Below are 24,697 nucleotides of genomic sequence, written 5' to 3'. Positions count from 1 at the left end.
CGCTTCATCCTGGATGCGTGCATGCCTGCTTCGGTTGCCGTCCTTGGCTGGCCCGACGGCGAGAGATAAATAGATCCTCGGTGCTGCCCCTGGCCACATTTCATCTACTAACTACTACTACTTACTTCTCTCCTTTCGGTCGGTAAACTCCAACGTCTCCGGTCTCCACCATGGCTAGTTTCTAGACCAACTAACCTCACTAGTCTCCGCCCTCCTGCTGCTCTCTCCTCCTCTGTCTTGTTCTCCTGCTCCCCTATCTCCCCTCTGCAAGAGCGCTTAATTTTCCGGTTCTCTCATCCTAACTTCTCTCCGCTTTGTCGGAGGAGCGGTCAACCGGCATGTTGGATCCGTTTCCACCCCCGCCAGCATGGCTGCGGGATTTCGTCGAGCCTTGGGCGCTTTATTACAACGTTCCGGCTCTGACGGAGCATGCTCACGAAGTCGTTATTGCTTTTGCCGGCTACCTCTTTATCCACTTTATCTTGTCCCCCGTTCTGTCTCCGGTGTTGTTTCCCCGTCACTACCCGAAACTCAATCCCCGGACCAAGCTCAACTGGGATGTTCATGTCGTCTCGCTGGTGCAGAGCACCTTTATCAATGGCATGGCCCTTTGGGTCATGTTTGTCGATGAAGACCGGGCTTCTATGAACACTCCTGAACGTGTCTATGGATACACTGGAGCCTGTGGACTGGTGTCAGCCTTCGCTGCCGGATACTTTGTCTACGATCTGATCGTGAGCACGATCTACGTTAAACTCTTTGGGATCGGAATGCTTTTCCATGGCATCAGCGCCCTGTGGGTGTTCAGTTTCGGATTTGTGAGTTGTACCCTATATCCAGATTTACGGTATGCGTCAATAAGCTAATCATTTGACTTGTGCTATCATCACAGAGACCATTCGTGAACTTCTACTCCCCTGTCTTCATCCTCTATGAGCTCTCCAGCCCCTTCCTCAATATCCACTGGTTCCTTGACAAGGTCAACATGACCGGCAGCAACCTGCAGTGGTACAATGGCATGATGCTTCTTTTCACCTTCTTCAGCTGCCGTCTCCTTTGGGGCACCTACCAGTCCGTCGCCGTCTATCGGGACATGTGGTACGCCTTGAAACAGACTTGGGATGCCACCGCAGCTGCTACTCCCCTCGAGCCCGTCGATATCACCTCTCAAGTCTTCCAAGTCCGCGGAGGCAGCGGCAGTGAAATGGCCAAGTACGCCTCCTTCACCGCCGGCGGCGTCCCCACCTGGCTGGTTCTGACTTACGTGATCTCGAACGTGGTCCTCAACTTCCTGAACTACTTCTGGTTCTCCAAGATGGTCGAGACCGTCCTGAAGCGGTTCCGCGGGCCCGCTGAGAAGTCCGGACCGGCCGGTAAGCCCTCCAAGGAGGAGCAAATCAGCAACCTGAAGGAGGAAATCACGCAGAAGGTCGTCCTGGAAGCGGCCTCCAAGCTGGAACAGGAGGAGGGCAGCCCTTTCCTCGATGGAATTACCGAGGAGAAAGTCGCTTCGGCTGTCGACTCGGGGCTCGAGGAATTGAGGAAGAGGAAGGTCCAGTTGTCATCCTAATTTGCTTCTGTTACGTGCTCCAATAAAGCAGCAGCGGCGGCGGCGGCGGCGGCGGCGGCGGCAGCAGTAACAAACCAAAGAGGAACAACACCCTCATCATACCGTCAGTCCTACTATGGACAGCCTTGTAGCTCGCAAGGACATGTCTTACAGCTTGTTGACTTGATATCTACCCCTACTACAGCCGACCAGATAGGCCAGCAAGACCGGCTTCCAAGCATCAGAGAATATATCTTCATATAACGCGATGTTATGTTATGGGAAAGCTAGTTGATTCGAAATCCATGCATTCACGTCTTTTCGATAAGGAGTTGATCTGGATAGGAGAATGGGTTTGCTCATTTTATTTTGTTTTGTTCTGTTTTCTTGTGCAGTTGCTATCTTGCTTAGATCTCAGTACAGTATAGTATCAGAAATATAAATGAAACGAGTAACGGCATATACTGACTCACTAGTACTACAATATATTCAAACACAAATCATTATGGACCTAGTATGCAATTATTATGTGGTCTTCGTACTAATCTCAAATATATATATCTACTACAGCCACAGATAAGATCTGTATTTCAACCAAGCAATATATTATAGATGACAAGGGAACTAAAGACTTCAATAAGAGCTGAAAAAAGCATGATCCATCCCGAAAACAATACCAACCAAAGACAAAAAAACACCACGAAAGCGCCCCCATCGAACAAACAAGCCCAACTCAACCGACTAACTAAACTAGTATCGTTCGTAAAGAGTTATTTTCTTCGCTGATCAGATAATACACCAGTCACACATCACTAGTAACTTAAATAATACCACATCTCCACAAGCAACCAATCCTAACGAGTAAACTACCTAGTTAAGAATCACCTCCCCATCGCCGCCTCCGGCTTCGCAAGCATATACCGGACCGCTTCCCTCGCCACAGTCGTATCCCAAACGCCATCTGTACCACCACGACGGAACTCAGGACCACTAGCATCTTCGCCACCACCACGTGTCGCCTCTCCAAGGATAGTCTCCAGGTCTCTGCGCTGGGAGTTAATCCAGCGGCGGACGAAAGTCGCGGGATCCTTGCTGAGAGCCGTGTAGAAGGAGTGACGGGCGCGGGAGTGCGTCAGGGCCTGCACGATGAGAGCGACCTGGTCGTCTAGCGTGGCGATCTGGCGCATGGATGCCGTGTATTGCGGGTTCTGGGTGAGGGCGAGCATCTTGGAGCGGAGAGGGTCTTCCAGGGCGACTTGGATGTCGTAGACGGTGGGGGTCGGGTCCTTGTGGTAGTCTTCGTCGACGCGGATGGTGTAGGGGAGGTGGATGGGGTCGATGGGGCTGGTGTGTGGGCCGATGCTTTCGGGGATTTGGGGGAAGAACATTTGGTCGCGGCCGAAGATCTGTGTGGTTGGGTTAGGTTAGTTTGGTTTTGGAACTTATATAGGGAGGGGAGGGGAGGTAAGATACCGATCGGAGACGATGGTCACAGCGGACGAGTCGCTTCTCTTCGTCTTCTTGTAGGCCCATGGCGCGGATGTAGTCCCAGATGCCGAGGACAATGCCGCTCCGTGTTTCTTCCTCCACATCTAGTACTTCTGCTAGCTCTTTGCTTAGCTTGTACCGTTCTGGTGTCTCGTCGCGCACGAGACTAAATGTCACGTTCAGGTTCTCCTGTGACGCGCGGGTGAACTGCATCGAGTCGAAGTCTGCCGTGGGTGGCAGGGTGACGGTGTTAGGGGGTAATTGCGGCTTGGTCCAGGTGATTGGCTTGACTTCCTCCGGGCTGGCGGTGGAGGACTTGTCGAAGTCGACGGTGATGGATTTGAAGAAGTGCGAGAAACGCTGCTTGGAGCGCTTGCTGGACGACTTCTTGGTCGTGGCATTGGCGTTGGGTCCATCTTGCTCCATTGCGTCGCCGTTGTCCGTCTGCTCGGTAGCTTCGTCGTCACTGTCCTCCGGGGCGGTCGGGTCGCTGTCGTCGTCTAGAAGACGTCCCTCGATGCGCACCTTGTACCGTCCGGAGCCGGGGTTGCTTCCGGGGGCGGCACCGTTGGCAGTCTGCCAGGGTTGGTTTTCGACAGTGTTGGAGATCCAAATGCGCATCGTGCGGTACTTCTTGACAGTCTTGCTGATGGAGTCCTGGATGTCCAGGCGCTTACGGACAATGGCTGCATCGAGGCGCTTCTCCAGGTCGCGGAGGCTCTTGTACTGCTGCACGCCTTCGCCGATGATTACTTCTTCAATGCCGTCGGGGATGTTCTTGTCGGTGGGTTTGCGGCTGCGACGCAGGGCGGCGTCATTGGGAGGCTGCATGTTGCGCTGGGGAGGGATGTACTGAGGGGGAACGGCGTGCTGAGGCATGGGGACAGGCATCGCAGCAGCTATACGAGGGAGAAGAAGGAGTTAGAAGGAAAAGTTCCGCCGGGGGGTTTGATTGGGTTACAGGGTGGAGGCTCACCAGGACCTGGAGGACCGCGACGAGGCGTGGCAGGGGAGCGTTGGGCGGCTTGTGGGGGGAACCCACGGCCGTAGTTGGGTGGGATCGGGGCATTCATGGTTGGTCCGTGATGAGACGGTGAGGCCGCAAGGGAAGATCCGCGAATTGGAGGATGGAGATCCTTGGGGCGATGAGACAGACCGCGCAGGGCCGGAGAGATGGGCGTGTAGTTGCTGGGCGGACGAACAGAAAGCAAGTCAAGTCACTTGCTTTCGCGATTCTTTTGCCGCGGTCGCGCTATTCCTCTTTGGGATGGACCACTAACCACATCAAACTACACTCTATAATTACATTTCTCTAATTATAGGATCAACAATCCTCATATATTCATTTGTAGTAATGCTGTTTCATTTCCAAGCCATTAACTCAATAATCACCTCTCCCCCCCCACGCATCATCTGCCTTTTCTTACTTACTCCAGCAGCGATGCTTGATTAGTGTACAACTCTTCCACCACATTGCTCAACTTCTCAATCGTGTCCAACGCAGCATCGTATGCCTGATCACGCTCCGTCTCATCGTAGACAATCAGGCATCCTGCCCCCTGGTCGAGCACTCCGATAATCACCTTGTCCAGGATCATCTGGGAGAGCTTCCGCTCCACCTGCTGCGTGTCCAGCCCAACCATCTTGGCGATGTGGTCCAGCTCGACCCGGCTGAAAGGTTCAATAACCTTGATCAGGTTCTGCTCCAACATGGCATCGTACAGTCTGCGGAGGTGGTTGCGGATGAATGTATCACTGCCCAGCTCGAATCGGTAGTCCGAGAGTGCCTTCTCGTACTCCTCTAGGGACCGGTTGGCATGGGCACGCGCCACAGCCTTCATGGCCTCGAGTCGCGGGCTGGCATACTTCTGAGCCTGCTTCGATCCCAGCAAATTCGTCACATCGTCCACCAGGTTCAACATGATCTTGCATAGTAGCATATATTGGAGGGCCGCAGTGGCCTTCTCTCCCTCATCAAGGGAGCTGTACCCTTCTAGAGCCTCAATGAAATAGGAGAATGACGTGTTGAAATCCTTGTCCTCGGCGTGTAGCATACCACTTTGCATATCCAGACCGGCCTGCAGGTTCGGCGGCGTGTAGACGGAGGCAGCCGATGTCCGGGCTGCCGTCAAAGCAGCACGTGCCTTGGCCTGGTTGCCCAATGCATGGTAAACCCGCGACTCCAGCAGCTGCACCTCAACAAGCATGAGCTTGTCATCCAGGCGCTTTAGCTCGCGGAGGAGGGAGTTGATGAGGGTGAGCGCATCGTAGTAGGTCTGTTTCTGCATGTAGATGGCCACAAGGCGAGTCTGGAGGTTCTGACGAAGGAAGGACCTCCGCTCGGCGATGGCCCACTCAATGCATGATTGGATGACGGAGACTTGGATATCGAGGGTGTTCGGGATCTCGCTGAACAGGTCGAGCAGCTGGCGGACTATCAGAGGACGGGTGGTTAGTAGCCATGCAAAATACATTAACCGGTCGACCCAACATACCCAGCTTAGCCGTCTTTGCCTTGGCGAATGAAGAGAAAGAATCGCGGCTGGTCTTGATGAGTTCGGCAATCTCGTGGGGCTTCTTCTGGTCCCGGTAGAGCTCTCCCAGCAACACCAGGGCATTCTCGTAATCGCGCGATGAGGCCTCAGATGAACCGGGACCTTGCGCGAGAATTTCCTTGAGGATGCTCTCGGCCTTGGAAGGGTCGCTCTTCACGAGACCCCGGGCTTCGTCTATCCGCCCAGCGGTCGTCGAAGAGGGTGCCATGACTAGATCGGGACTGTGAGGGGCGGCGGAAGAAAACTGGAGGGGTTGTGGGTAGTTTTCAATCTGCCAGCGGGGTGTCAGGTAATGCACAGAGCAGCAAGGCCCTAGACACGATGAGAGATGAAATGATGAGGTATAGAGGATGATGGCAGGACAGGAAGCTTACAGGTTTGGCTATCGTCACTGGCGGTTGGAGCTGCAGCTGCCGCCCTCACCGCCCGCGGCTTGGCGAGCCAACCAGAATCGGCGGTACCCGCCCAGTAGAAAAAAAGCGCCTGGAAATTTTATGTCCGATATAGTTTCAGTTTTCTTTCCTCCAGTTTCCTTTTGTAGAGAAAACCACCGGACGCCATGGTAAGTCAATCTAAATTGCTTCATAGTCTTCCGGATAGATACTAACAGAGCTCTCAGAAAATTAAAGCTCTCTCTCGTCCCACTTCCTCGCAACAGGCTCCGGGAACCGCTGTCGTTCGACAGCCCCGAAACCTCGACCCGGCGCAGCATCCATTCGAGCGGGCTCGTGAATACACCCGTGCTCTCAATGCTACCAAGTTAGAGCGCCTATTCGCTGCGCCCTTCTTGGGCCAGCTGGGCCAAGGCCATGTGGACGGTGTGTATACTATGGCCAAGGACCCAGGCTCTCTGGAACGGTTCGCCAGTGGCAGCGGTGATGGTGTAGTCAAGGTGTGGGATTTGACCACCCAGGGAGAGATCTGGAACACCCAGGCACACGACAACATCGTCAAGGGTGTGTGTTGGACCCCCGATCGGAAGTTGCTTTCTTGCGCGAGCGATAAGACCGTCAAGCTTTTCGACCCGTACAATTCGGCACCCGAAGCACCACCGCTAGCAACCTACCTGGGCCAGGGCGCTTTCACCTGCCTCACGCACCATCGGGACATGCCCTACTTCGCCGCATCCTCCTCTCAGATCTCTATCTACGATCTCTCCCGTCCTTCCTCCACTCCGTCCCAGACCCTTCACTGGCCCACCGACGTGGATACCATCACCTCCATTGCTTTCAACCAGACCGAGACCTCCATCCTTGGTTCAACCGGCATTGATCGCTCGATTATCATGTACGACCTCCGGACATCGTCCCCTCTTCACAAGATGGTTCTCCGCCTGGCGTCGAACGCGATCTCGTGGAACCCGATGGAAGCGTTCAACTTTGCCGTTGCCAACGAAGACCACAACGTCTACATGTTCGACATGCGCAAGATGGATCGCGCATTGAACGTGCTCAAGGACCACGTTGCTGCTGTGATGGATGTGGACTTCAGTCCCACCGGTCAGGAACTTGTCACTGCCTCTTACGATCGGACGATCCGCTTGTGGAACAGATCCACGGGCCACTCTCGCGACATCTACCACACCCAGCGTATGCAACGGTATGTATCTAGTTCCGGTTCCCTTTTCCGAGAAACCATAATGCTGACTTATGTTCTACAGTGTTTTCTCCGCCAAGTTCACCCCCGACAACAAGTACGTCTTGTCCGGCTCCGACGACGGCAACATCCGCCTGTGGCGCGCAAACGCATCCGACCGCAGCGGAGTAAAGAGCGCTCGTCAACGGGCCAAGCTCGAGTACGACCAGGCCTTGATCCAGAGATACTCGCACATGCCGGAAATCCGCAGAATCCGCCGCCAGCGTCACGTGCCCAAGCCGATCAAGAAGGCGCGCGAGATCAAGCGGGAGGAGCTGATGGCGATCAAGAGACGCGAAGAGAACGTGCGCAAGCACACCAAGAAGGAGAACCTGCCCAAGAGACAGAGCGAGCGCGAGAAGATGATCCTGGCCAAGGAGCAATAAATGCTCTGCCCGGGACGTTCCATCTGGATGATCGTTGCGGAACGGCTGCGCTCAGAGAGCAAATTAAATTGTGTCTCAAGTATATATATACATTGCATGGACATGATACAGTTGGGGTATATTTCTTATTGCAGCTGTTGTTCAGCTTCGTCGTTCAGTCCTCTTTCACGTGATCCAACTCAGTCTGCAACTGCTGGCTGGACGAATCAGCCGTGCCGGGTTTGGACGACGCCTGTGCTACCGCGCCATCAATCCCGCTCAGGTACCGCGCCAATCGCTGCACGCTCGCCGGCAACACCGCATACCAGTTCACCAGCATGGCAAACGCAGGCAACCTTATCACGCCACCCCTGCCGCTGTCGACAGCCGAGACAATAGCCTGCGCGACCTGGACTGGCTCCAAAACGGGGGCAAAGAACCGGTTGGGCGTCTGGACGGATTCAAACAGCGGCGTTGAGATCTGGCCCGGCTCCACCAAAACCATTTTGACTTTTGCATCGTCCCCGGATTGTCGAAGTTCGGCCTCAAGCGAGCGATGCAACGCGCTCAACCCAGCTTTACTAGCCGAGTAATCCGCCAAGCCAGCCGCACACAGCTGCCCGAGCACCGAACTCACCGTAACAATGGTCCCACCGTCGGGCGCAGCCAGCATATACGGCAAGAAAACCTGATAGGCATGAACGGCGGCGAGTAGATTGGTGTTGATAGTCTTCTGGAAAGCCTCGGGAGAGAGCTGTTGCAAGGGGAGACCGTTGATTCTTGCAGCTGCGCAATGGATCAAAATGGTAGGAGTGCCCAACTACCCCATCCCATCACATCAAGTTAGTAGTTAGCCATCAGTCATCAATCAATTTAAATTACCAGACTCCCTCCCTTCATCCCACCATATATATATATATATATAAAGTAGAAAGTAGTAGGGAAGAGAAAGAAAGAAATATACATACCTCCTCCGCAACCCTCCCCACCACACCCTCCAAAGCCCCCCTATCCGAAACATCACAAACATAACACCCGCCCAACCCCATCTCTTCCACCTCATCATCCGAAATCCCGCGAAGATCCAAAACCGCTACGGAGGCGCCACGCAGCGCATATATCCTCGCAATGAGTAAACCCAACCCGCTCGCCCCGCCCGTCACGACCACCACTTCATTGGAGAGACCGACGGTGCGCGGGGCCCCGTAAGCTAATTGGTGGTTGAGTGTGCTGAGGATGTAGATGAGGGTGAGGAGGGCGGAGTAGACGATGGCGATGATGAAGGGGAGGGAAGTGTAGGGGGTTGCTTGGGCGCGGAGGCATAGGAGGAGAATGTATGAGGGGATGGGGTGGAGGATGGTGCGGGTGAGGGTTGTGAGGAGGAGGTCGATGGTTAGGGGGGGGTTTGTGTTGGAATTGCTGGTGGTGGGTTGGAGGGGGTGGGTGTGGATGAGTTTTGGGGTGGTCATTTTGCGGGAGGGAGTACAGTTAGGGATGGTTGGGTGATGGTTTAGGTGTGGTTGGGCGCATGGTAGGGGGGTTGTGGTGTTGTGTATAGCAGTGGTTGTGGTGGTGTGTGTGTTTTGCGGAGGCTGCTGCGGCTTGGGGTCTGTGATTGGTTGGTTAGGAGTTATGGGCGCGTAAACAGGGGGGTGTGATACGTGACTCGGGACTTACTGGGTGCGGTTGTGGAGGAGGATTGAGTGTGGACTTCTGGTTTGGTTTGTAGGGTGTCAATTGGAGATTCTGACAGTCGGAGCTTGGAGGAGGGAATGAGGAGAAAGAAGCTCCGGCCAGATGATTGTGAGATGTGGGGCTGCTGATGGAGTGGTTCAGTTCAACTCAGTTCAACTCATATTAGTTCAGTTCATGGCTGTCGAGTTAAGGTTGTGTAAGACATGCATAGTGCATTTGACTCGATTCTTATCTTGAACTTTGATTTCAGAGATTGATAATTCAGGTAAATCTTATGTTGACGTTGCCGTCAGCTGTGTCACGACCCATGATCGGGGATACATACAAAAGTGCGGCGAGCTCCGCCATAGACTGGTGTCACCGAAAACACCACTTTCTATCACTCACAACGTTTAACACACAATATAATATAATATACCAAAAAAATGCCCCCACCCACTCTTACACCCGTAAAGCGCATTCAGAATGTCCGACTCCCCGGCAGAGACTCAACCTGGGACATTGACATCTCGCGCCCCCATGATTCTCCGCACAGCATCATCACATCCATCACCCCGCACCCCAATCCTGAATGGAACCAGACCGCACCGCTCGCTCTCCCAGCTCTGACACACCCACATATCCACCTCGATAAAGCATTTATCCACAACTCCCCCGAATATGCACATCTTCTTCCCTCTACCGGCTCGTTCGCTGAAGCGCTATCCTTTACTACGAAAGCGAAGCAGCAGTTTTCGCGGAGGGATCTCCTGAGACGCGGAGAATGGCTGATTGCCGGATCTGTCTCCGCAGGAGTCACGGCGATGAGGGCATTCGTGGAGGTAGATCATACTGTAAACCTCACTTGTCTTGAAGCTGGTATCGCTCTCAAGGATGAGTGGAAAGAGGCATGTGCAGTGCAAATAGTGTCATTTGCGCAGGATCCGATATTCTCGGGTGAGCATGGGAACCATAACCGTCGGCTCATGGAAGAAGCGGTGCAACAGCCGCAGGTGGATGTCATCGGGACAACACCCTACGTTGAGTCGTCGATCGATGCATCGAAACAGAATATTATATGGGCGATCGAGCGTGCCCTAGAGTGCAGAAAGCATGTGGACTTCCATCTCGACTATAACCTCGACACCGGGAAGGAGGCACTGGTATGGTTTGTTTTGCGCACGCTGAAGGAGAGGGGGTGGACATCGCAGTCAACGGATAAGCGGGTCATGCTGGGGCACTGCACGCGACTGACGCTGTTCAGTGATGAAGAATGGGGTCTTCTTGCACAAGAGATCCGGGATAATGACCTTCCCGTTAGCTTTGTTGGGCTACCGACGAGCGACATGTACATGGCCTCTCCACCATCTTCGAAGAGCCATGATCGGCCACGGGGTACATTGCAGGTCTTGGAGATGATAAACAAGTATGGTTTGGACACGGTGATTGGAATCAACAATGTGGGCAACGCTTTTACGCCCTGGGGCTCTGAAGACCCCCTGTCGTTGGCGTGTCTAGGAGTGGGTGTCTATCAAGCCGGGACCAAGGCGAACGCCGAGCTATTGTACGAATGCGTGTCAACCAGAGCTCGCGCAGCAATCGGACTTTCGTCATCCGAGGCCTTGGCCTTGAACCAGGGAAGTCGTGCAGATATTCTGCTATTCTATGACGTGGATGACACCGGTTGTAACGTGTCAAGACCGCGACATGGTGTTGCAGGCATCGTCTGGGACCCGCCAGCCAAGGCTAGCAGAGAGCTCGTAGTTGGTGGCCAACTAAAGGCTTCTCCATGTTCATTGTGTCCGAAATCTGCGTTTGACTTCGTGTAGCGGCGAATTATCGGGAGGCGTCATCTTTGGCGTATTGAAGGTTGCACAGCAGATAGTGTATTGTATTGCTAACCCAAAGCTTCACGCGCTTCAAATATCTACAATTCGCTAGACCACATAAGTGATGAGGATGATCTAAAGAACCTAAGACGTCAAGTGCTCAATGTCAAGTATAGACTCAGAGGTGAACGTAAGTATAAGGGAAGTTGACGCTGGTGTCATGTTCCCCACACTGGAACCATTTCGTTCAGCTGCGCGCGTACCTGCGCAGGTCCGTGTAGCGAATAGCTGAAGGTAGGACAAGCAGGGTCTTCGCGCATGATATCCATGTCATCCACATTAAGCGATAGCCGGAATCCGTTCCCAGCACGTGGATACAACCGGTGCTCCTGGAATTCATATTCCGAGTCGTCATCAGAGATCTCCTCATACCGCCTTCGAGCAGACGATGAAGATGTGGCTTCGGGGACAGAGTCCTCATTGTGTTTGTTTACTTCAGTAGATGTAGACGTGGAATCCCTTGTATCATTGCTTGTCGAAATATTACCCGACATCGATGTCGACGGAGTCGAGGCATCCGAAATTGGCAATCGAAACGCGAACTTGGAAGACTGAAGATCCCTCATATTCTCAGGAAACATCGGCAATATCGGATTGTTGTCCGAGATTGTCATCAGGAGCTCAACGAGGGTTGCATGCGAAAGACCCGACAGGAAGCCTCGTCGCTCATCAGCCGAAAATTCCGCTGCACCAACCTCGCCTTTGGGGATTGATAGCGGAGGATAACTAGGGACTAATGGCCCAGATGTGAGGCCAGGATTGCTCCGCACAACTGTTGGCTGAATGACAGAAATCTGGACAGGCCGGCATTCCCGACAGAACCATTCCTTCTCCTTGACCGCAACAACATCTGCGGCAATAGGAGGATCGTGACACAACTGATGCCATGCGGCATTGCACTCGTCACAGAATACGATCGAATTGCTCAATGGGCTATGACCCCTCTGACAATGCAAGCAAGTGATAATCGCATCTTTCCCTCGGCGGTGGATACGTTTACGCTTTCGTGCGACGGCTGCATAATCAGACGCGTCGGCCGAATTGCTTACCTCCTTGGCTACCGTAGGAGCTGACGGTGCAGGCACATATAGAGAAGGCCGGTTGACCAAGCGGCCTGATTTTGTTTGCGTCGCTGTTGGTGCAACATCTGATTCGTCGCTACTGGAGTCACCGGCCCTTATGATATCTTCCCCGTCACTATCATTATTTCGTTTGCGCTTCTTGCCGCGCTTGTTACCATTTGCCGCACCCTTTCGCTGGCGCGAGCCAGCTGCGGTTTGTGGCCTCTTGGACTTTGCTGCTGGCTGTGGCTCCTGTGTAGGCAAGGGTGTCGACCCTGGTGCTGCACCATTCGACAATGTCCCATTTGGTTTAGGGGCAATTTTGATCTCAGCTGTGGGTTCTGCTGATATGGGTGCAGTCAATTGTGTTGGTGCTGAAACCGCACCGACAGGTGTCGGGCTTGGTTTTGGGGCGATATTGACTGGAATTGGGGACGCCGACTGCGGTGATACTGCATCGACAGGCGTTGAACTTGTGGGTTTTAGGTCGACATTGACCGGGACTGGAGACCCTGAATGTCTTGATACTGCGTCAATTGGTGTTGTGCTGGGCGGTTTGGGGGCGAGGTTGGGTAGATTTGTAGGCTTTACTATGTCTCCTGTAGTTCCTTGAGGCGCTGGGGAGGCAGGCTGAGGAACCGCCGGTGGCGCCACAGTGTTCGAATACACGAACGGCGCCGTAGGCAATTCAATAATTGTAGAAGAGGCCCTCATTTTCCCCATTGTGGAGTTGCTATTCTGGCTTTCGAACGTCCGAGTAACTGTTGATGGGTTCCATGTAACAAATCTATCATTATTATTCCTCTGCTGCGGTCCTTTGAGGTTCCCGGTGACCCGCGCCAGTAACTCGGTAGTAGCTGCAGAGAGCCGGGGGATCTCCACCCTCTTTGAGGGTACGCTCGACGGCCGTCCGGGTAAGGAGGGAGGCAGTCCCAGGGAGGGGCCAATGCTGATGCTGCGCGAGGAATCTGAAGGGGGTGAGCTAGAAGTGGTGGTAGTGGTATGAAGTGTTCCGTGGGCTGATGAAGGCGCTGTTTCTATAGACGCCTGGGAGGAAGGAGCTCCATTGTGCGGTGACATATCCCTAAGTCGGGTCGATGTGCACAGTTGCTCAGTCGTCTTAGTAGACTTGCTCTGGACACTGCACCTGAATCCTCACTGTTATCGGAGTGCGACAAGAGAAGTCATCATGAACGGACCCAGATTTATATACCATCACGTGATTGTGAGGAATCCATCCCCCGCGCCCTTGACAGAACCGCCTTTCATTGTCAAAAAGCAATAATGCTCCTTTAATTGTGTAACTGCCAGCGGCACACTGTCCAATATGCATGGCTGGATTGAGGTTATTCTCTTCTAGCTATTTCTCTATGATATCCGGGACTCTTCAGCGCGGATGAGCCGGTAGTCGCACGAAAAACTAACCATGTAGGGATTATTCCTGCAGATGCGTGACCTTCCGGACCACCGGCTCTTCAACGCAGTCTAGAGCAATCCACCAGCCAAGTCGGACGAGCAGAGCTCCTGTATGATATAATCTATGCTACTACGCCATCCTTCTTCAGCCGAGCAATGTCGTCCTTGCCATACTCGAGTACCTCCCCCAATATCTCGTCCGTATGTTGCCCCAGGGTTGGGGGCGGTGTCCGGATGCCAGGGGTTGCGTGGGAATACTTGATGGGTGTATTCACCAATTTGATGGGTCCACAGGCTGGATGGTCGACCTCTGCGACCATGCCTCGTGCTTGGACTGCATATACATTATCAGCGAATTGATATAATTCTGGAATCAGGTTATGTTGGATGTATAGCATACCGTGGGAGTGGTTCAACGTTCCCTGAATATCATTGACTGCGGCATAGGGCATGCCGCTGCCCTCCAAGATCTCAAGCCACTCTTGCGTGGTCTTTTGCTTGACAGTTTCCTCAATCAAACCATCAATATCCGTACGATGCTTTACGCGATCACTGTTGGTAACGAATCGGGGATCGGTCTTCCATTCCGGGTGTCCAAGTCGGTCGCACAACACACCAAACAGTCTATCGTTCCCGCCTCCGAAAAGAATATCGCCATCGAGCGTCTTGTAGCTTCGGTAAGGCACAATGGATGCTACATACAGTCAGTAGCTAGAATTCGAACACAAGGTAGAAGCCACTTACGGTGTGCGGTTCCCCATCTTCCCGAATCCTTCTTACCACTGATCAGAGCGGAGCTGGCAATGTTCGCCAGGGTCGCAACCTGACAGTCGCTCAGACACGCATCGATATGCTGTCCCTTACCAGTCCTCGCCCGCGCAAGCAAGGCTGCCATAATGGCATTCGATGTATACAGACCAGTGGTCAAATCGGTCACAGCAACGCCTACCTTTACCGGTTCCCCCTCCCTACTACCCGTGATGTGCATCAGACCCATCTCCGCTTCCACCATGACATCGTACCCCGCACGGTTACTGTATGGCCCAGTCTGACCGTATCCGGTGATACTGGCGTAGATAAGTTTAGGATTGATGGAGCGCAGGGTCTCATAATCCATATTATACTTCTTAAGGCTACCAGGAAGGTAGTTCTCGACGAGGACGTCACATTCCTTCGCCAGCCGGTGTAGAATCTCAACACCGGACTTATGAGCGAAAGACAGACCAATTGATTTCTTGTTGCGATTTACCTATTCACAATGGTCAATTGTGCTCTTGGAGGTATGGCAGTAGCAGATCCGCATAACATACTCCAAGATAGTAGGCACTCTCTCCTGGACCTTCGGACCCATCCGTGTACGTGGCGTACGGGGGACCCCACGCTCGAGTATCATCACCGCGCACGGGGTGTTCGACTTTAATAACATCCGCTCTATATGGTATCATCCCGGTCAGATCCCCCACTGCCTTGATAGTATTTGTCAGATGTCGAAGAACATACCCTAAATCACCCAAAATCTGGGTACAGTATGGCTGCGGGGACAATGTTAGTTACATCTCCAACCCGGCGCTGTTGGAGACGACAAGCCTACTACTCACACCAGCCAAAACTCGTGTCATATCCAAAACTCGTATACCTTTCAAGGGAAGTGTATCATCCGAAACAGCAGAAGAATAGCTGCGCCATTGCGTCGTCCTCCGGGGAAGATAGATGCTGCGACGGGCAACGCAAGCCCGCTGTACCCTCAATGCGGCCGTGAGATTCATAATTGATTCTAATGCTGGCTTAAAGATGCGATGTTAAATAATATGATAGACCATAAAAGTAATGATAGTTGGAGCAATAATCAGCCAAAAGGACAGTGGGCAGATAAATTATAATCGACAATGCAAGGTTCTCCAAATAAGTTACAGGGGAGATACAAGTAGAAGCGCTGGCTCCCATTCGGGGACCAGGCCGACGGAGCTTCGCAGCCGAGGTCAAGTACATTAAGTCCGCTTTCCGCTCATCTTTCCTTCTTACAACCGCTTGATTCCGCCCGCAACCACGGTATCGAACTCTACATTTTTACATTTTTATCCATTTCCACCATGTTCACCGGTCTTGTTGAGAAAATAGGGAGTGAGTTTTTTATACTGCGAGCATGATTCTCTAAACAGAAAAAGAAACTAATTGCCATTCTTTATCGCAGCTGTCTCGTCCCTCGAGCCTCTCGATACCTCCTCAAGCGGGGGCGGGGGTACATCCTTGACCATCTCCGACTGTGAGGAGATTCTCACAGATTGCCATCTCGGCGACAGTATAGCTGTCAATGGTATGAATCGCATCGCATGATATCAATTGTTACACTCACCATCATTCCCATTGCATTCGATCCCTACTTTTTTCCTCTGCTTCCCTCTCTCTCCATCGTTACCCCTCCCCCTACCCCCACTCCCTCCAAAAATTGCGAAACAATACCCCCCACGAACCCCAACCCCCCACGAGCAACCCCCAAGGAGAAATCCCATTCAACTAATATAATTACATAAAAACAGGAACCTGTTTAACAGTAACCGCCTTCGACAAGACCTGGTTCAAGGTCGGCGTCGCCCCCGAAACCCTCCGCCGCACGAATCTCGGTTCCCTGCAGACAAACTCCCGCGTGAACCTCGAACGCGCCGTCCTGGGTGAAACGCGCATGGGCGGTCACTTTGTGCAAGGCCACGTCGATACCATCGCCAAGATCCTTTCTGTGACGCCGGAGGGCAATGCGCTGGTGTTCCGGATGCAGCCGCGCGATGTGGGCGTGATGCGGTATATCGTGGAGAAGGGATATGTCACGCTGGACGGGGCTAGTTTGACGGTGACGAATGTTGTGGATGGTCCGGAGGGGTACTTTGAGGTGATGCTTATTGCGTATACGCAGGAGAAGATTGTCACGGCGGCGAAGAAGCCTGGGGATTATGTGAATGTGGAGATTGATATTGTGGGCAAGTATGTGGAGAAGAGTGTGCAGGGGTACTTTGCTGGTACTGCCGGTGGAGATATGAAGATGTTGGAGAAGATGGTGGAGAGGATTGTTGAGGAGAAGTTGAGGAAGTAGGTGGGTGGGTATTGGTAGATATTCGTTGTTTTTCTGCAGGGAGGGAACTAGTATGATCATGGATGTTGTTTACGAGCCATTTTTTAGCTACGTGTAAATAGGGATATGATATGAGAAAGTTTCTTCCATGTACGAGTATAGAAAATAATAGGCAGAATTGTGGGTATATTTTGGTACTTCTATCGGTCATGGCCAGCCTGCTGAACGTCACGAGAGACTTCCGGTCATGGCTCGTAACATTCTGATCGAGACTTTTTTAGATAACTCAGTCCTTTTCGTTCGTGGCCACTGTACTCCCAACGCCAAACGGGCAAAGGAAGAAAGAGTCACGTCTGTTATCGCAGGCTTCGTCACTGAAATGTAACTGGTCTCCACTATCATAGCTTCACATGCATGCGCCCAGTTCTCAGGGTCAACGGCAGAAGCAAGTAATGCGTGGGATGTTGATGTAGCAGCTGGGCTATGAGCTGCTTGACATTGAGAGTCCGTTTCAAGGTGATGAAAGTGCGCATGTTTACGCCTCCATCGATTCGTCCTCGTCCTCATCATCGTTCTCCTGCTCCTCCGCATTGTCATCTTCAAAGTCATCACTGAGCCATTCATCATCCTCATCCATCTCAACATCGTCTTCATCGTCGTCTTCAACCTCCTTGCCTTCGGCTTTAGCTTGAGCCTTGGCTTGCTTCTTCTTCTCGATGTTCGCCTTTTGTTCCTTCTTTCTTTGCTCCTTCTCCTTCTTCTTCTGATCCCAGTTCTTGTCCAACTTGGTAACTTCCTCCTCAGACTTCTTGATGAAATCGTGCCACATGACGCGACCTTCGCAAAGACCTTCTTCAACCTTGAGCAGGCGGAGCTTCATACGAGGGCCCAACTCAACCAACTTGACCGCCCGCTTCTCGACTCCCGGAGCATTGCTCAGCTTCTTCTGTGCCTTCTCCTTCTCTCCAGCCTTCATGCGCTGCAGTTCGCGCTTCGAGAGGACCTTTTTCGTGGTGCTCTCCGCCACCTCAACTTCGGCATCCGTGTCCATTTCCGTCTCACTGGCCGAGGTGTACCCAGCAGCCGACGGATCCAGCAGATAATCCGCTGCATCTTCCAGCTTACCCAGATTGGGCACAGCGGCACCCTTCTTCTCCCTGTTCCGAATCTCCTTGGGATCGAGGCGGCGAATGCGCTTCGAAACGCCGGTCTTCTTCGTAGTAATGGCGTAATGACGGAGGTTCAACACATAGTGTTCGGTTTCCTCACCCTCGGGGGCGAGTTCACGGTTCAAGAGCATCACACGGCGAATGGAAGAGAGGGGGGTGGCTTGAGGGTTGATCGGGGGGAAGAGAGATTGAAAGATGGTCGTTGAGAGACTTTCAAGACGCTTAGGTACCTTAGAGTCCTCAGTGGCGTTAGGGGAGTTGAAGTTGTTCATGACCAACAAAGGAGGCGTCTTGTGATCCTGACCACCACCTCTCGGGCGCTTCAAGGCTTTCTCAACATCACGGCATAGGGAGTAATTTTCGACCTGGAAGTGCAATGTCGGACCACGGGGCGTAAGCGCCAAACGCATGTTCGTGTTTCCAGTCGCCGACTTGGAGAAAAGCATGAGATGTGTGACTCCAAGGGGACCAGTCATAGTCGTGTAATCCCTGAGTCTGTTTGATTTGCGTTCCTAACAACCGATACCATTAGTCTTCATCCACCTCTCAACAGAACCAACAATTCCAAGCTCACCTTCAATCTAACAGCCGTATCCGGCTCCATCATCGTTCGCACATCCTTGACCAACTGACTGACGCTAGAACCAACTTCTGAAGCGCCGACACGGATAACCATCGACTTCGGAGTCTTGCTCATAGATGCGGCGCCGCCTTTGGCAGCAGCAGCCGTAGCATTTTGCGCGCGAACATGAGTGCGCTTCTTAGTACGTGCCTTCGCCATGGTGACAAAAGCGTAAAAGATGAAAAAGAAAACAACGGAGGAATAATAATCGCTCCGGACGGGATGTCTCAGGGCAGTGACTTTTTTTCTGACCCGAAGAAAAAAGTATGAGCGGAGCAAAGCCGCGGAGGAGCCCGGATCAACGATTTTGCGGCGCCTTAAAATTATACTTATTTTACTTTCGCAATGATGTCGACAAGATTTTTTGGAATTTTCGCAGCTGCCAGATAAAGATATTCTCTACACATACAAAAAAAAATATGCCTGGAGTCAAGAAGCGCAAGGTCGCCCGTGAGGCACCTGCGCCTGCGCCTGCGCCCGCACAAGAGAGCGATGTCGAATCTTCCACCCCAGAGCAATCCCCAGAACCGGAAGCACAAGAGCAAGTGCAAGAACAAGAAGAGGGACAGACCAAGACATTCAAGGAGCTAGGAATCATCGAACAGCTATGCGAGGCTTGCGAGACCATGGGCTACAAAGCTCCCACACCTATCCAGCGGGAATCGATTCCTCTGGCTCTTCAAGGCCGTGATTTGATCGGTCTTGCAGAAACCGGAAGCGGAAAGACGGCAGCGTTTGCTCTTCCTATTCTTCAGGGTAAGTTTACAGCAGGCGCCTCGGCGTTCTCTTAAAAGAATAAATCTATAATCAAATAACTAACATCACCGCACAGCCCTGATGGAAAAGCCCCAGCCCTTCTTCGGTCTCATCCTCGCCCCAACCCGAGAACTCGCCTACCAGATCTCCAAATCCTTCGAGTCGCTAGGCGCCAGCCTGGGCGTTCGAAGCTGCGTCATCGTCGGAGGTATGGACATGGTATCTCAATCGATTTCCCTGGGCAAAAAGCCCCATATCATCGTGGCCACCCCCGGTCGTCTTCTCGACCACCTGGAGAACACCAAGGGATTCTCCCTCCGCAACCTGAAGTACCTGGTCATGGATGAAGCGGATCGACTTCTAGACATGGACTTCGGACCCCTGCTCGACAAGATTCTGAAAGTCCTGCCCCGCGAGCGCCGCACATTCCTCTTCTCCGCGACGATGAGTTCCAAGGTCGAATCCCTCCAACGTGCCTCCCTCTCCAACCCGCTCCGTGTCTCCGTCTCCACAAGCAAATACCAGACCGTCTCGACTCTCCTCCAATCCTACCTCTTCATTCCCCAGAAGCACAAGGACTTGTACCTCGTCTACCTGTTGAACGAATTCGCCGGCCAGAGTACGATTATTTTCACGAGGACGGTGAACGAGACGCAGAGACTTGCCTTCTTGCTGCGTGCGCTTGGCTTCGGCGCTATCCCGCTACATGGTCAGCTTTCGCAGTCGGCTCGTCTCGGTGCGCTGGGCAAGTTCCGTGCTCGTAGTCGGAATATCCTTGTCGCGACGGATGTGGCTGCTCGTGGTTTGGATATTCCGTCGGTTGATGTTGTGCTTAACTTTGATTTGCCGGGTGGTATGTACACCCTGTCTTTTGTTATGAGAGTAATATTGTTGGATTCAGCTAATGTTTTCATGTGCTATAGACTCTCCCAGCTATGTCCACCGTGTCGGACGTACTGCCCGTGCCGGAAAGAGTGGTCTTGCTATCAGCTTTGTCGCCCAGTACGATGTTGAGGTCTGGCTGAGAATCGAAGGTGCTCTGGGCAAGAAGCTCAAGGAGTATGACTGCCCTAAGGACGAGGTTATGGTGCTTGGTGAGAATGTCGCGGAGGCACAAAGGCAGGCGATCATGGATATGAAGGATTACAATGAGAAGAAGGGAAGCAGGGGCAAGAAGTTCGGTGGTAAACGGTCTCGGGATGAGATGGATCAAGAGGAGGGTTAGGCGTGAAAGGCCTTGACCTCTCGGCTGCATTTTACGAAGTTAATACCCAAAATTGATGATTGTTCACCTGCTTGCTGTGTCGACGTTTTAATAGAAAAGTCTAGATGTGCTTCAATCAACTAGAAATGCTAGAAGAATATATATGAAACGTGAAAACGGATCTGAGAACATCAAATGCAACTTCTTTTGCTTCAATGCAGATTAAACTAATTTCATAAATTCATTCGTAAAAGTTCCCAGGATGCTTGCAAAGCAGAACAGGATTGTCCTGTTCTTACACTTGCCATTTGTGTAGGTGTGTAGGTATATCTGATATCTTTTTGCAGGTGAATCGGGCTTTGCTACTTTAGAGCAGTCCGTCAATCCAAGGCAGTATGCGTTCAAGCAGACTGCAATGTTTCCTTGGCAGTGCCAGCCTCGCGGACGGCGTTGGCGACACGGGTAGCAAGGTCGTCCGCCTCGGAGCGGCTTGCTGCCTCGGCATAGACACGCACCGCATCTTCCGTGCCACTTGCACGGGCAAAGCTTCTGCCCTTGTTGTAGCGGGACTGGAGGGACTCAATCTTGGCCTGGAGGCCTGGGGGCGACTCGAGCTTGCGCTCGGCATCGTAAGCCTTGAAGATGGAGCGGTCTGCAACCTCCACGCGGACAAGTCGCGAGGGAAGGTCGGTGTAAGTAGCAAGCCATTCCTTGGGGCTCCAGCCCTTGTGAGCAAGAATAGCTTCGACCAGGAGCATGTCGGAGATGGCATCACCGACCGCCTGGTTGATCAGGTCAGTAAGAGCCTGGAGGCACTCAAGGGAGCGCTGCTGGGCAGGAGACTGGGGCTCAGTATTCTTAATGGTCTTCAAGGCGGTCTCGGAGAAAGTAATGGTACCGTGACCGTTAGCCTCGAAGTAGACGCCAACGTCGAAGCGCAGGGCCGCATGGTGCAGATGCTTGACACCAGTGTTGGTGCAAACAGAAGGCAACTTCAGGACCTTCTCGATGTAGTCCGTGCTGGAACCATTGGCGTAAGCGGTCTGGACGACGCCGATCTTGAGCTTCTGCGCAATTCCAGCGCTCCGCGCAAGATCGCCGATGAAGGAGGCCGCAAGGGTGGCAATGCGGTCACCGTCAAGCAATCTGAAAGTGTTGCTCTCGTCAATGAAGTAGTACACGATACGATCGGCGTCACCATCCAGCGAGGCACAGCGGTCAAGAGCAGCTGCCTTGGAGGAAGGCGGGGCACGTTGTTTCGTTTTGACATAATCGGCACCACACTAGAAGCCAGTCAGTATGACAGATGGAAAGCAGGCTGGACAGGGGGGGTTTCGGACTTCAAAGTTCAAGCTATCAGGGTTAATGACATCATCATTAACTATCTTGATATCCATGCCACCCTCCTCTGGGCCGGGCAGGTACTTGATGAGCTCCCTCAGCTTGGGCCCACCAACACCGTTCGCGCAGTCCACGGTCAACGAGCCCTTGACCTTAACACCACGCATAACTCTCTTGAAAGCTTCGGCAAGCTTCTCATAGTAGCCCTGCTCTGTGGGCTCGCCATACTCATACTGGGTGCCCAAAGTGTTCTTGCAGCGCACAACATAGTGAAGCTGAGGGGTGGTCATGTACTTCAGATCACTGAATTCGACCTCCGAAGCGGTAAGGGCGGCATTGATGACAGAGACTAGACGCGAGCCAGAGGCACGAGTGTCGCGAGCGAAGACGACACGAGCGGGGTTCTCCATGCTGACATCAATCTCCTTGATGAGTTCGTCAAAGACATCACCGACCTTGTCAAGCGGGGCATTGGCAAGTCTGGTGGCATAAGTTTCCCACTCAGCCTACAGCGATGTGAGAAAGTCGTCGCATTTCAGTATCCTACAGCTCCGGGAGCTTACCTCCAACATTTCACCCTATACAGTATTAGCCACTTATCATGTCATTGCACATACTCCAAGCTGGCGAGGTTCACAGCGGACTCACCATGGGATCAATCAACTTGACGCCATTATCTTCCGCGGGGTTGTGACTGGCAGTGACCATGACACCAACCCATTGTCCACTAAGCTTTCTGGAACGAAGCCCAGCAAGCAAGCCCACGGTGAAGACTACGGTGTTGAGGAGATCACTGGCAAAGCGTTGGTCAAAGTGTAAACAAAAGGGCGGTCGCGGGGTATTGTGGAGGCGGGGTCGATCCTTCGAGGTGTTTATCGGCAGGGGAGCAACTTACGCCTTCATACGGAACTGCAAGTAAGGGAGGTAATTAGTACATCTTGTTTCATATCTGAAAGAGTCGGAGTTCATGGAGTAACGAACTCACCCCCGCGGTACCATATTGAAAGACCTTCCCTTCGGGCTTGGAGTACTGCGACGCCGCTTCAGCGATCGCCTTTCTGATAGCCGGGGACGCCATTGTGGCGCAAACTAAACCAAGGATAAGTTGACTAGCACCAAAAGGACTTGGATAACTGAGACCTCAGGGGGTCAGAGAACATATAATATTGAAGCGAAAGGGGGGGTAGAACCACAATAAAAAAAAAAAAAAAAAACGAGAGAGGGGGAGGGTCAAATAAAAGATTGGGTGAGACACGCTCCGTCCAGCTCAGGTTTAGTTTCCTGCCCCTGTTCCCCTGTTACTGCCTACGTACTCAGGGTCCCGAGCGGTGGGCGGTGAGGCAACCCAACAATTCATGGCATGGTGTGGTGCAATGCAGAAGCGGGAGGAATGGAGTCGAAGCATTGCATGGCACGGCATGTCTATTCACCTCTCTCTTTTGTCTTGATTAGACTTGGTATTCAATGAAGAATAACTATAGCAAAAAAAATCGCCCATAATAAATACTAGGAATGCCCAACTTTATTGGCTGATTACCTGGCGCGGTTGGTTGAAAACTACTACTCTATCATATAATACAAGCTACTACTATCCGATCACCTGCACTGGTGATACGAAGCTAGACCAATAGACCGGGTGATAAATGGTCATGCGTGTCCAGATACTTCGGATCAAGCCATTGAGCTGAATCAGGCTTTCAGCCTATCGCCCGCCACATCGTTTTGGACATCCTTGATGAGAAACCTATCGCAATTGTCAGCCGCGTAGTAAACCTATGGTCAGATTCCAGCATAAACTCACAAGTACCACCAAGCAGTCGGGATCACAGTTCCAAGGTGCCAAAGGCTATGCGCATCAATCAGCTCGTGCCAAGGGGGAAAGTCCAGCAACTCGAGGCTCATAGCCAAAATAATCCACACCACGATCATTCCGGGCCAGGCCATCCATTCCTTGCCGTATTTGCGATAGCGGTGAATACTGAAGGCCACCCATAGGATGTTCTGGGCCATGCCTATCACAATGTTTGCGATCATGTTGTATGTGTAGTCCCATGACCAGAAGCTGAGGTAGCACACATGCAATGTGTAGAGCAGAGCACAGACCGTGGTCAACAGACGACGTAAAGTTGGTTTGTGTCTAGGCTTCTCCTGGTCCAGACGGAAGATCCGAAGAAGTGCAAGGTAGAACCCATACATGACATTAGCCCCCGCTCCAAAGTAATCCAATTTCTCGGTCAAGGACAAGTCCCTCATGTGGAAAACCGCGCTGAAGGTCCAGCATGCCAAACCGCAGTATCCGAAGGCAATGTAATAGGGCCGCAGGGAGTGCCAAGCTGGTACCGTCTCACGAATGCGTCCAATCCCATGCCAGTGGGCAAGGAAGTTGAACAAAGAGAAGAGAACGGAAAATGGTTCCTGCATCCCCAGGATTCTGCGGAATGGCCATTTACCATGGAATTGTAATACTGGGTTCAACATGGGAGGATCACGAGCGACACGGCGGTCCGTCACGACATGTTGACAGGTATAATCGCATTCGGAAGGGCATGTCCACAGCATGAGGCGAAGATGGAGAGCTGGTAGCCAATTGGTTAGTAGCCAAGCTGGCGGAGAGCAATGCTTATAAAACTCACGAATTACTTCATTGCCATCCTGGCAATTCTCAGCCTGGCAAACCTGTTCGTTGCTTAGCCATTGGCTCCCGGGTTGTGGATGCTATGAGGTTCCGGTTGATGTACCTTAACGCATTCTTTGAAGTCGGGAAGGTGGTCACCAAGAGAGGCTGTCGATTTACCGATGAGAGCGGCAATGAGAAGGAAAAGGAAGCAGCAGTAAGTACTCCTCCTTATCGTTCCTATAAACATGGTGCTTTTCGTGGTTGTTGTATGGCACTCTAGTTGAGAAGGGAA

The 24,697-nt window shown here is 52.5% G+C and overlaps 12 protein-coding genes across 12 annotated transcripts; 5 read left to right on the top strand and 7 right to left on the bottom strand.

Annotated features, from left to right (window-relative positions):
- Positions 1 to 2: 2 nt before the first annotated feature.
- Positions 3 to 2,070, top strand: BO85DRAFT_402694 (TLC domain-containing protein). Its single transcript, XM_025657200.1, has 3 exons — positions 3 to 113; positions 194 to 818; positions 893 to 2,070. Exons 2-3 carry the CDS (start codon positions 339 to 341, stop codon positions 1,568 to 1,570), a joined length of 1,158 nt encoding a protein of 385 aa, XP_025512856.1. The 5' UTR covers positions 3 to 113; positions 194 to 338; the 3' UTR covers positions 1,571 to 2,070.
- A 62-nt stretch (positions 2,071 to 2,132) lies between these two features.
- BO85DRAFT_402689 (SWI-SNF complex subunit) lies at positions 2,133 to 5,953 on the bottom strand. Its single transcript, XM_025657199.1, has 5 exons — positions 5,533 to 5,953; positions 4,469 to 5,471; positions 4,014 to 4,225; positions 3,023 to 3,936; positions 2,133 to 2,955 (listed from the first exon to the last, which is right to left on the bottom strand). Exons 1-5 carry the CDS (start codon positions 5,798 to 5,800, stop codon positions 2,431 to 2,433), a joined length of 2,922 nt encoding a protein of 973 aa, XP_025512855.1. The 5' UTR covers positions 5,801 to 5,953; the 3' UTR covers positions 2,133 to 2,430.
- Positions 5,954 to 6,119: 166 nt separating this feature from the next.
- On the top strand, positions 6,120 to 7,690 carry BO85DRAFT_87336 (rRNA-processing protein SOF1). The gene is made up of 3 exons (XM_025665751.1): positions 6,120 to 6,154; positions 6,212 to 7,191; positions 7,253 to 7,690. The coding sequence occupies exons 1-3, from the start codon at positions 6,152 to 6,154 to the stop codon at positions 7,611 to 7,613; spliced, it is 1,344 nt and encodes a 447-aa protein (XP_025512854.1). The 5' UTR covers positions 6,120 to 6,151; the 3' UTR covers positions 7,614 to 7,690.
- On the bottom strand, positions 7,691 to 9,393 carry BO85DRAFT_87321 (short-chain dehydrogenase/reductase family protein). The gene is made up of 3 exons (XM_025665750.1): positions 9,270 to 9,393; positions 8,561 to 9,201; positions 7,691 to 8,412 (listed from the first exon to the last, which is right to left on the bottom strand). The coding sequence occupies exons 2-3, from the start codon at positions 9,059 to 9,061 to the stop codon at positions 7,768 to 7,770; spliced, it is 1,146 nt and encodes a 381-aa protein (XP_025512853.1). The 5' UTR covers positions 9,062 to 9,201; positions 9,270 to 9,393; the 3' UTR covers positions 7,691 to 7,767.
- BO85DRAFT_451817 (putative zinc metallopeptidase) lies at positions 9,329 to 11,232 on the top strand. Its single transcript, XM_025660677.1, has 2 exons — positions 9,329 to 9,558; positions 9,613 to 11,232. Exon 2 carries the CDS (start codon positions 9,713 to 9,715, stop codon positions 11,093 to 11,095), a length of 1,383 nt encoding a protein of 460 aa, XP_025512852.1. The 5' UTR covers positions 9,329 to 9,558; positions 9,613 to 9,712; the 3' UTR covers positions 11,096 to 11,232.
- On the bottom strand, positions 11,205 to 13,449 carry BO85DRAFT_87319 (PHD finger domain protein). The gene has a single exon (XM_025665749.1). It carries the CDS (start codon positions 13,294 to 13,296, stop codon positions 11,314 to 11,316), a length of 1,983 nt encoding a protein of 660 aa, XP_025512851.1. The 5' UTR covers positions 13,297 to 13,449; the 3' UTR covers positions 11,205 to 11,313.
- A 57-nt stretch (positions 13,450 to 13,506) lies between these two features.
- Positions 13,507 to 15,527, bottom strand: BO85DRAFT_402677 (CaiB/BaiF CoA transferase family protein). Its single transcript, XM_025657198.1, has 6 exons — positions 15,231 to 15,527; positions 15,133 to 15,164; positions 14,943 to 15,063; positions 14,377 to 14,881; positions 14,033 to 14,326; positions 13,507 to 13,966 (listed from the first exon to the last, which is right to left on the bottom strand). Exons 1-6 carry the CDS (start codon positions 15,396 to 15,398, stop codon positions 13,755 to 13,757), a joined length of 1,332 nt encoding a protein of 443 aa, XP_025512850.1. The 5' UTR covers positions 15,399 to 15,527; the 3' UTR covers positions 13,507 to 13,754.
- Positions 15,528 to 15,665: 138 nt separating this feature from the next.
- BO85DRAFT_451814 (riboflavin synthase) lies at positions 15,666 to 16,878 on the top strand. The gene is made up of 3 exons (XM_025660676.1): positions 15,666 to 15,753; positions 15,824 to 15,946; positions 16,170 to 16,878. Exons 1-3 carry the CDS (start codon positions 15,723 to 15,725, stop codon positions 16,715 to 16,717), a joined length of 702 nt encoding a protein of 233 aa, XP_025512849.1. The 5' UTR covers positions 15,666 to 15,722; the 3' UTR covers positions 16,718 to 16,878.
- BO85DRAFT_402672 (Brix domain-containing protein) lies at positions 16,830 to 18,719 on the bottom strand. Its single transcript, XM_025657197.1, has 2 exons — positions 18,440 to 18,719; positions 16,830 to 18,377 (listed from the first exon to the last, which is right to left on the bottom strand). The coding sequence occupies exons 1-2, from the start codon at positions 18,644 to 18,646 to the stop codon at positions 17,232 to 17,234; spliced, it is 1,353 nt and encodes a 450-aa protein (XP_025512848.1). The 5' UTR covers positions 18,647 to 18,719; the 3' UTR covers positions 16,830 to 17,231.
- Positions 18,720 to 18,906: 187 nt separating this feature from the next.
- Positions 18,907 to 20,468, top strand: rrp3 (RNA-dependent ATPase RRP3; the record flags this gene model as incomplete). Its single annotated transcript, XM_025658788.1, has 3 exons — positions 18,907 to 19,243; positions 19,320 to 20,096; positions 20,167 to 20,468. The coding sequence occupies 3 exons, from the start codon at positions 18,907 to 18,909 to the stop codon at positions 20,466 to 20,468; spliced, it is 1,416 nt and encodes a 471-aa protein (XP_025512847.1).
- Positions 20,469 to 20,542: 74 nt separating this feature from the next.
- On the bottom strand, positions 20,543 to 23,002 carry agm1 (phosphoacetylglucosamine mutase PCM1). The gene is made up of 6 exons (XM_025657196.1): positions 22,774 to 23,002; positions 22,684 to 22,697; positions 22,437 to 22,581; positions 22,352 to 22,366; positions 21,788 to 22,294; positions 20,543 to 21,730 (listed from the first exon to the last, which is right to left on the bottom strand). Exons 1-6 carry the CDS (start codon positions 22,864 to 22,866, stop codon positions 20,849 to 20,851), a joined length of 1,656 nt encoding a protein of 551 aa, XP_025512846.1. The 5' UTR covers positions 22,867 to 23,002; the 3' UTR covers positions 20,543 to 20,848.
- Positions 23,003 to 23,202: 200 nt separating this feature from the next.
- BO85DRAFT_479925 (PGAP3/PER1 family protein) lies at positions 23,203 to 24,692 on the bottom strand. The gene is made up of 4 exons (XM_025662979.1): positions 24,527 to 24,692; positions 24,422 to 24,464; positions 23,590 to 24,364; positions 23,203 to 23,532 (listed from the first exon to the last, which is right to left on the bottom strand). The coding sequence occupies exons 1-4, from the start codon at positions 24,650 to 24,652 to the stop codon at positions 23,478 to 23,480; spliced, it is 999 nt and encodes a 332-aa protein (XP_025512845.1). The 5' UTR covers positions 24,653 to 24,692; the 3' UTR covers positions 23,203 to 23,477.
- Between the last annotated feature and the right edge of the window lie 5 nt (positions 24,693 to 24,697).

Source organism: Aspergillus piperis (assembly GCF_003184755.1).
Source record: "Aspergillus piperis CBS 112811 unplaced genomic scaffold BO85scaffold_17, whole genome shotgun sequence".
NCBI lineage: Eukaryota > Fungi > Ascomycota > Eurotiomycetes > Eurotiales > Aspergillaceae > Aspergillus > Aspergillus piperis.
This window is presented reverse-complemented; position numbering and strand designations above follow the sequence as displayed.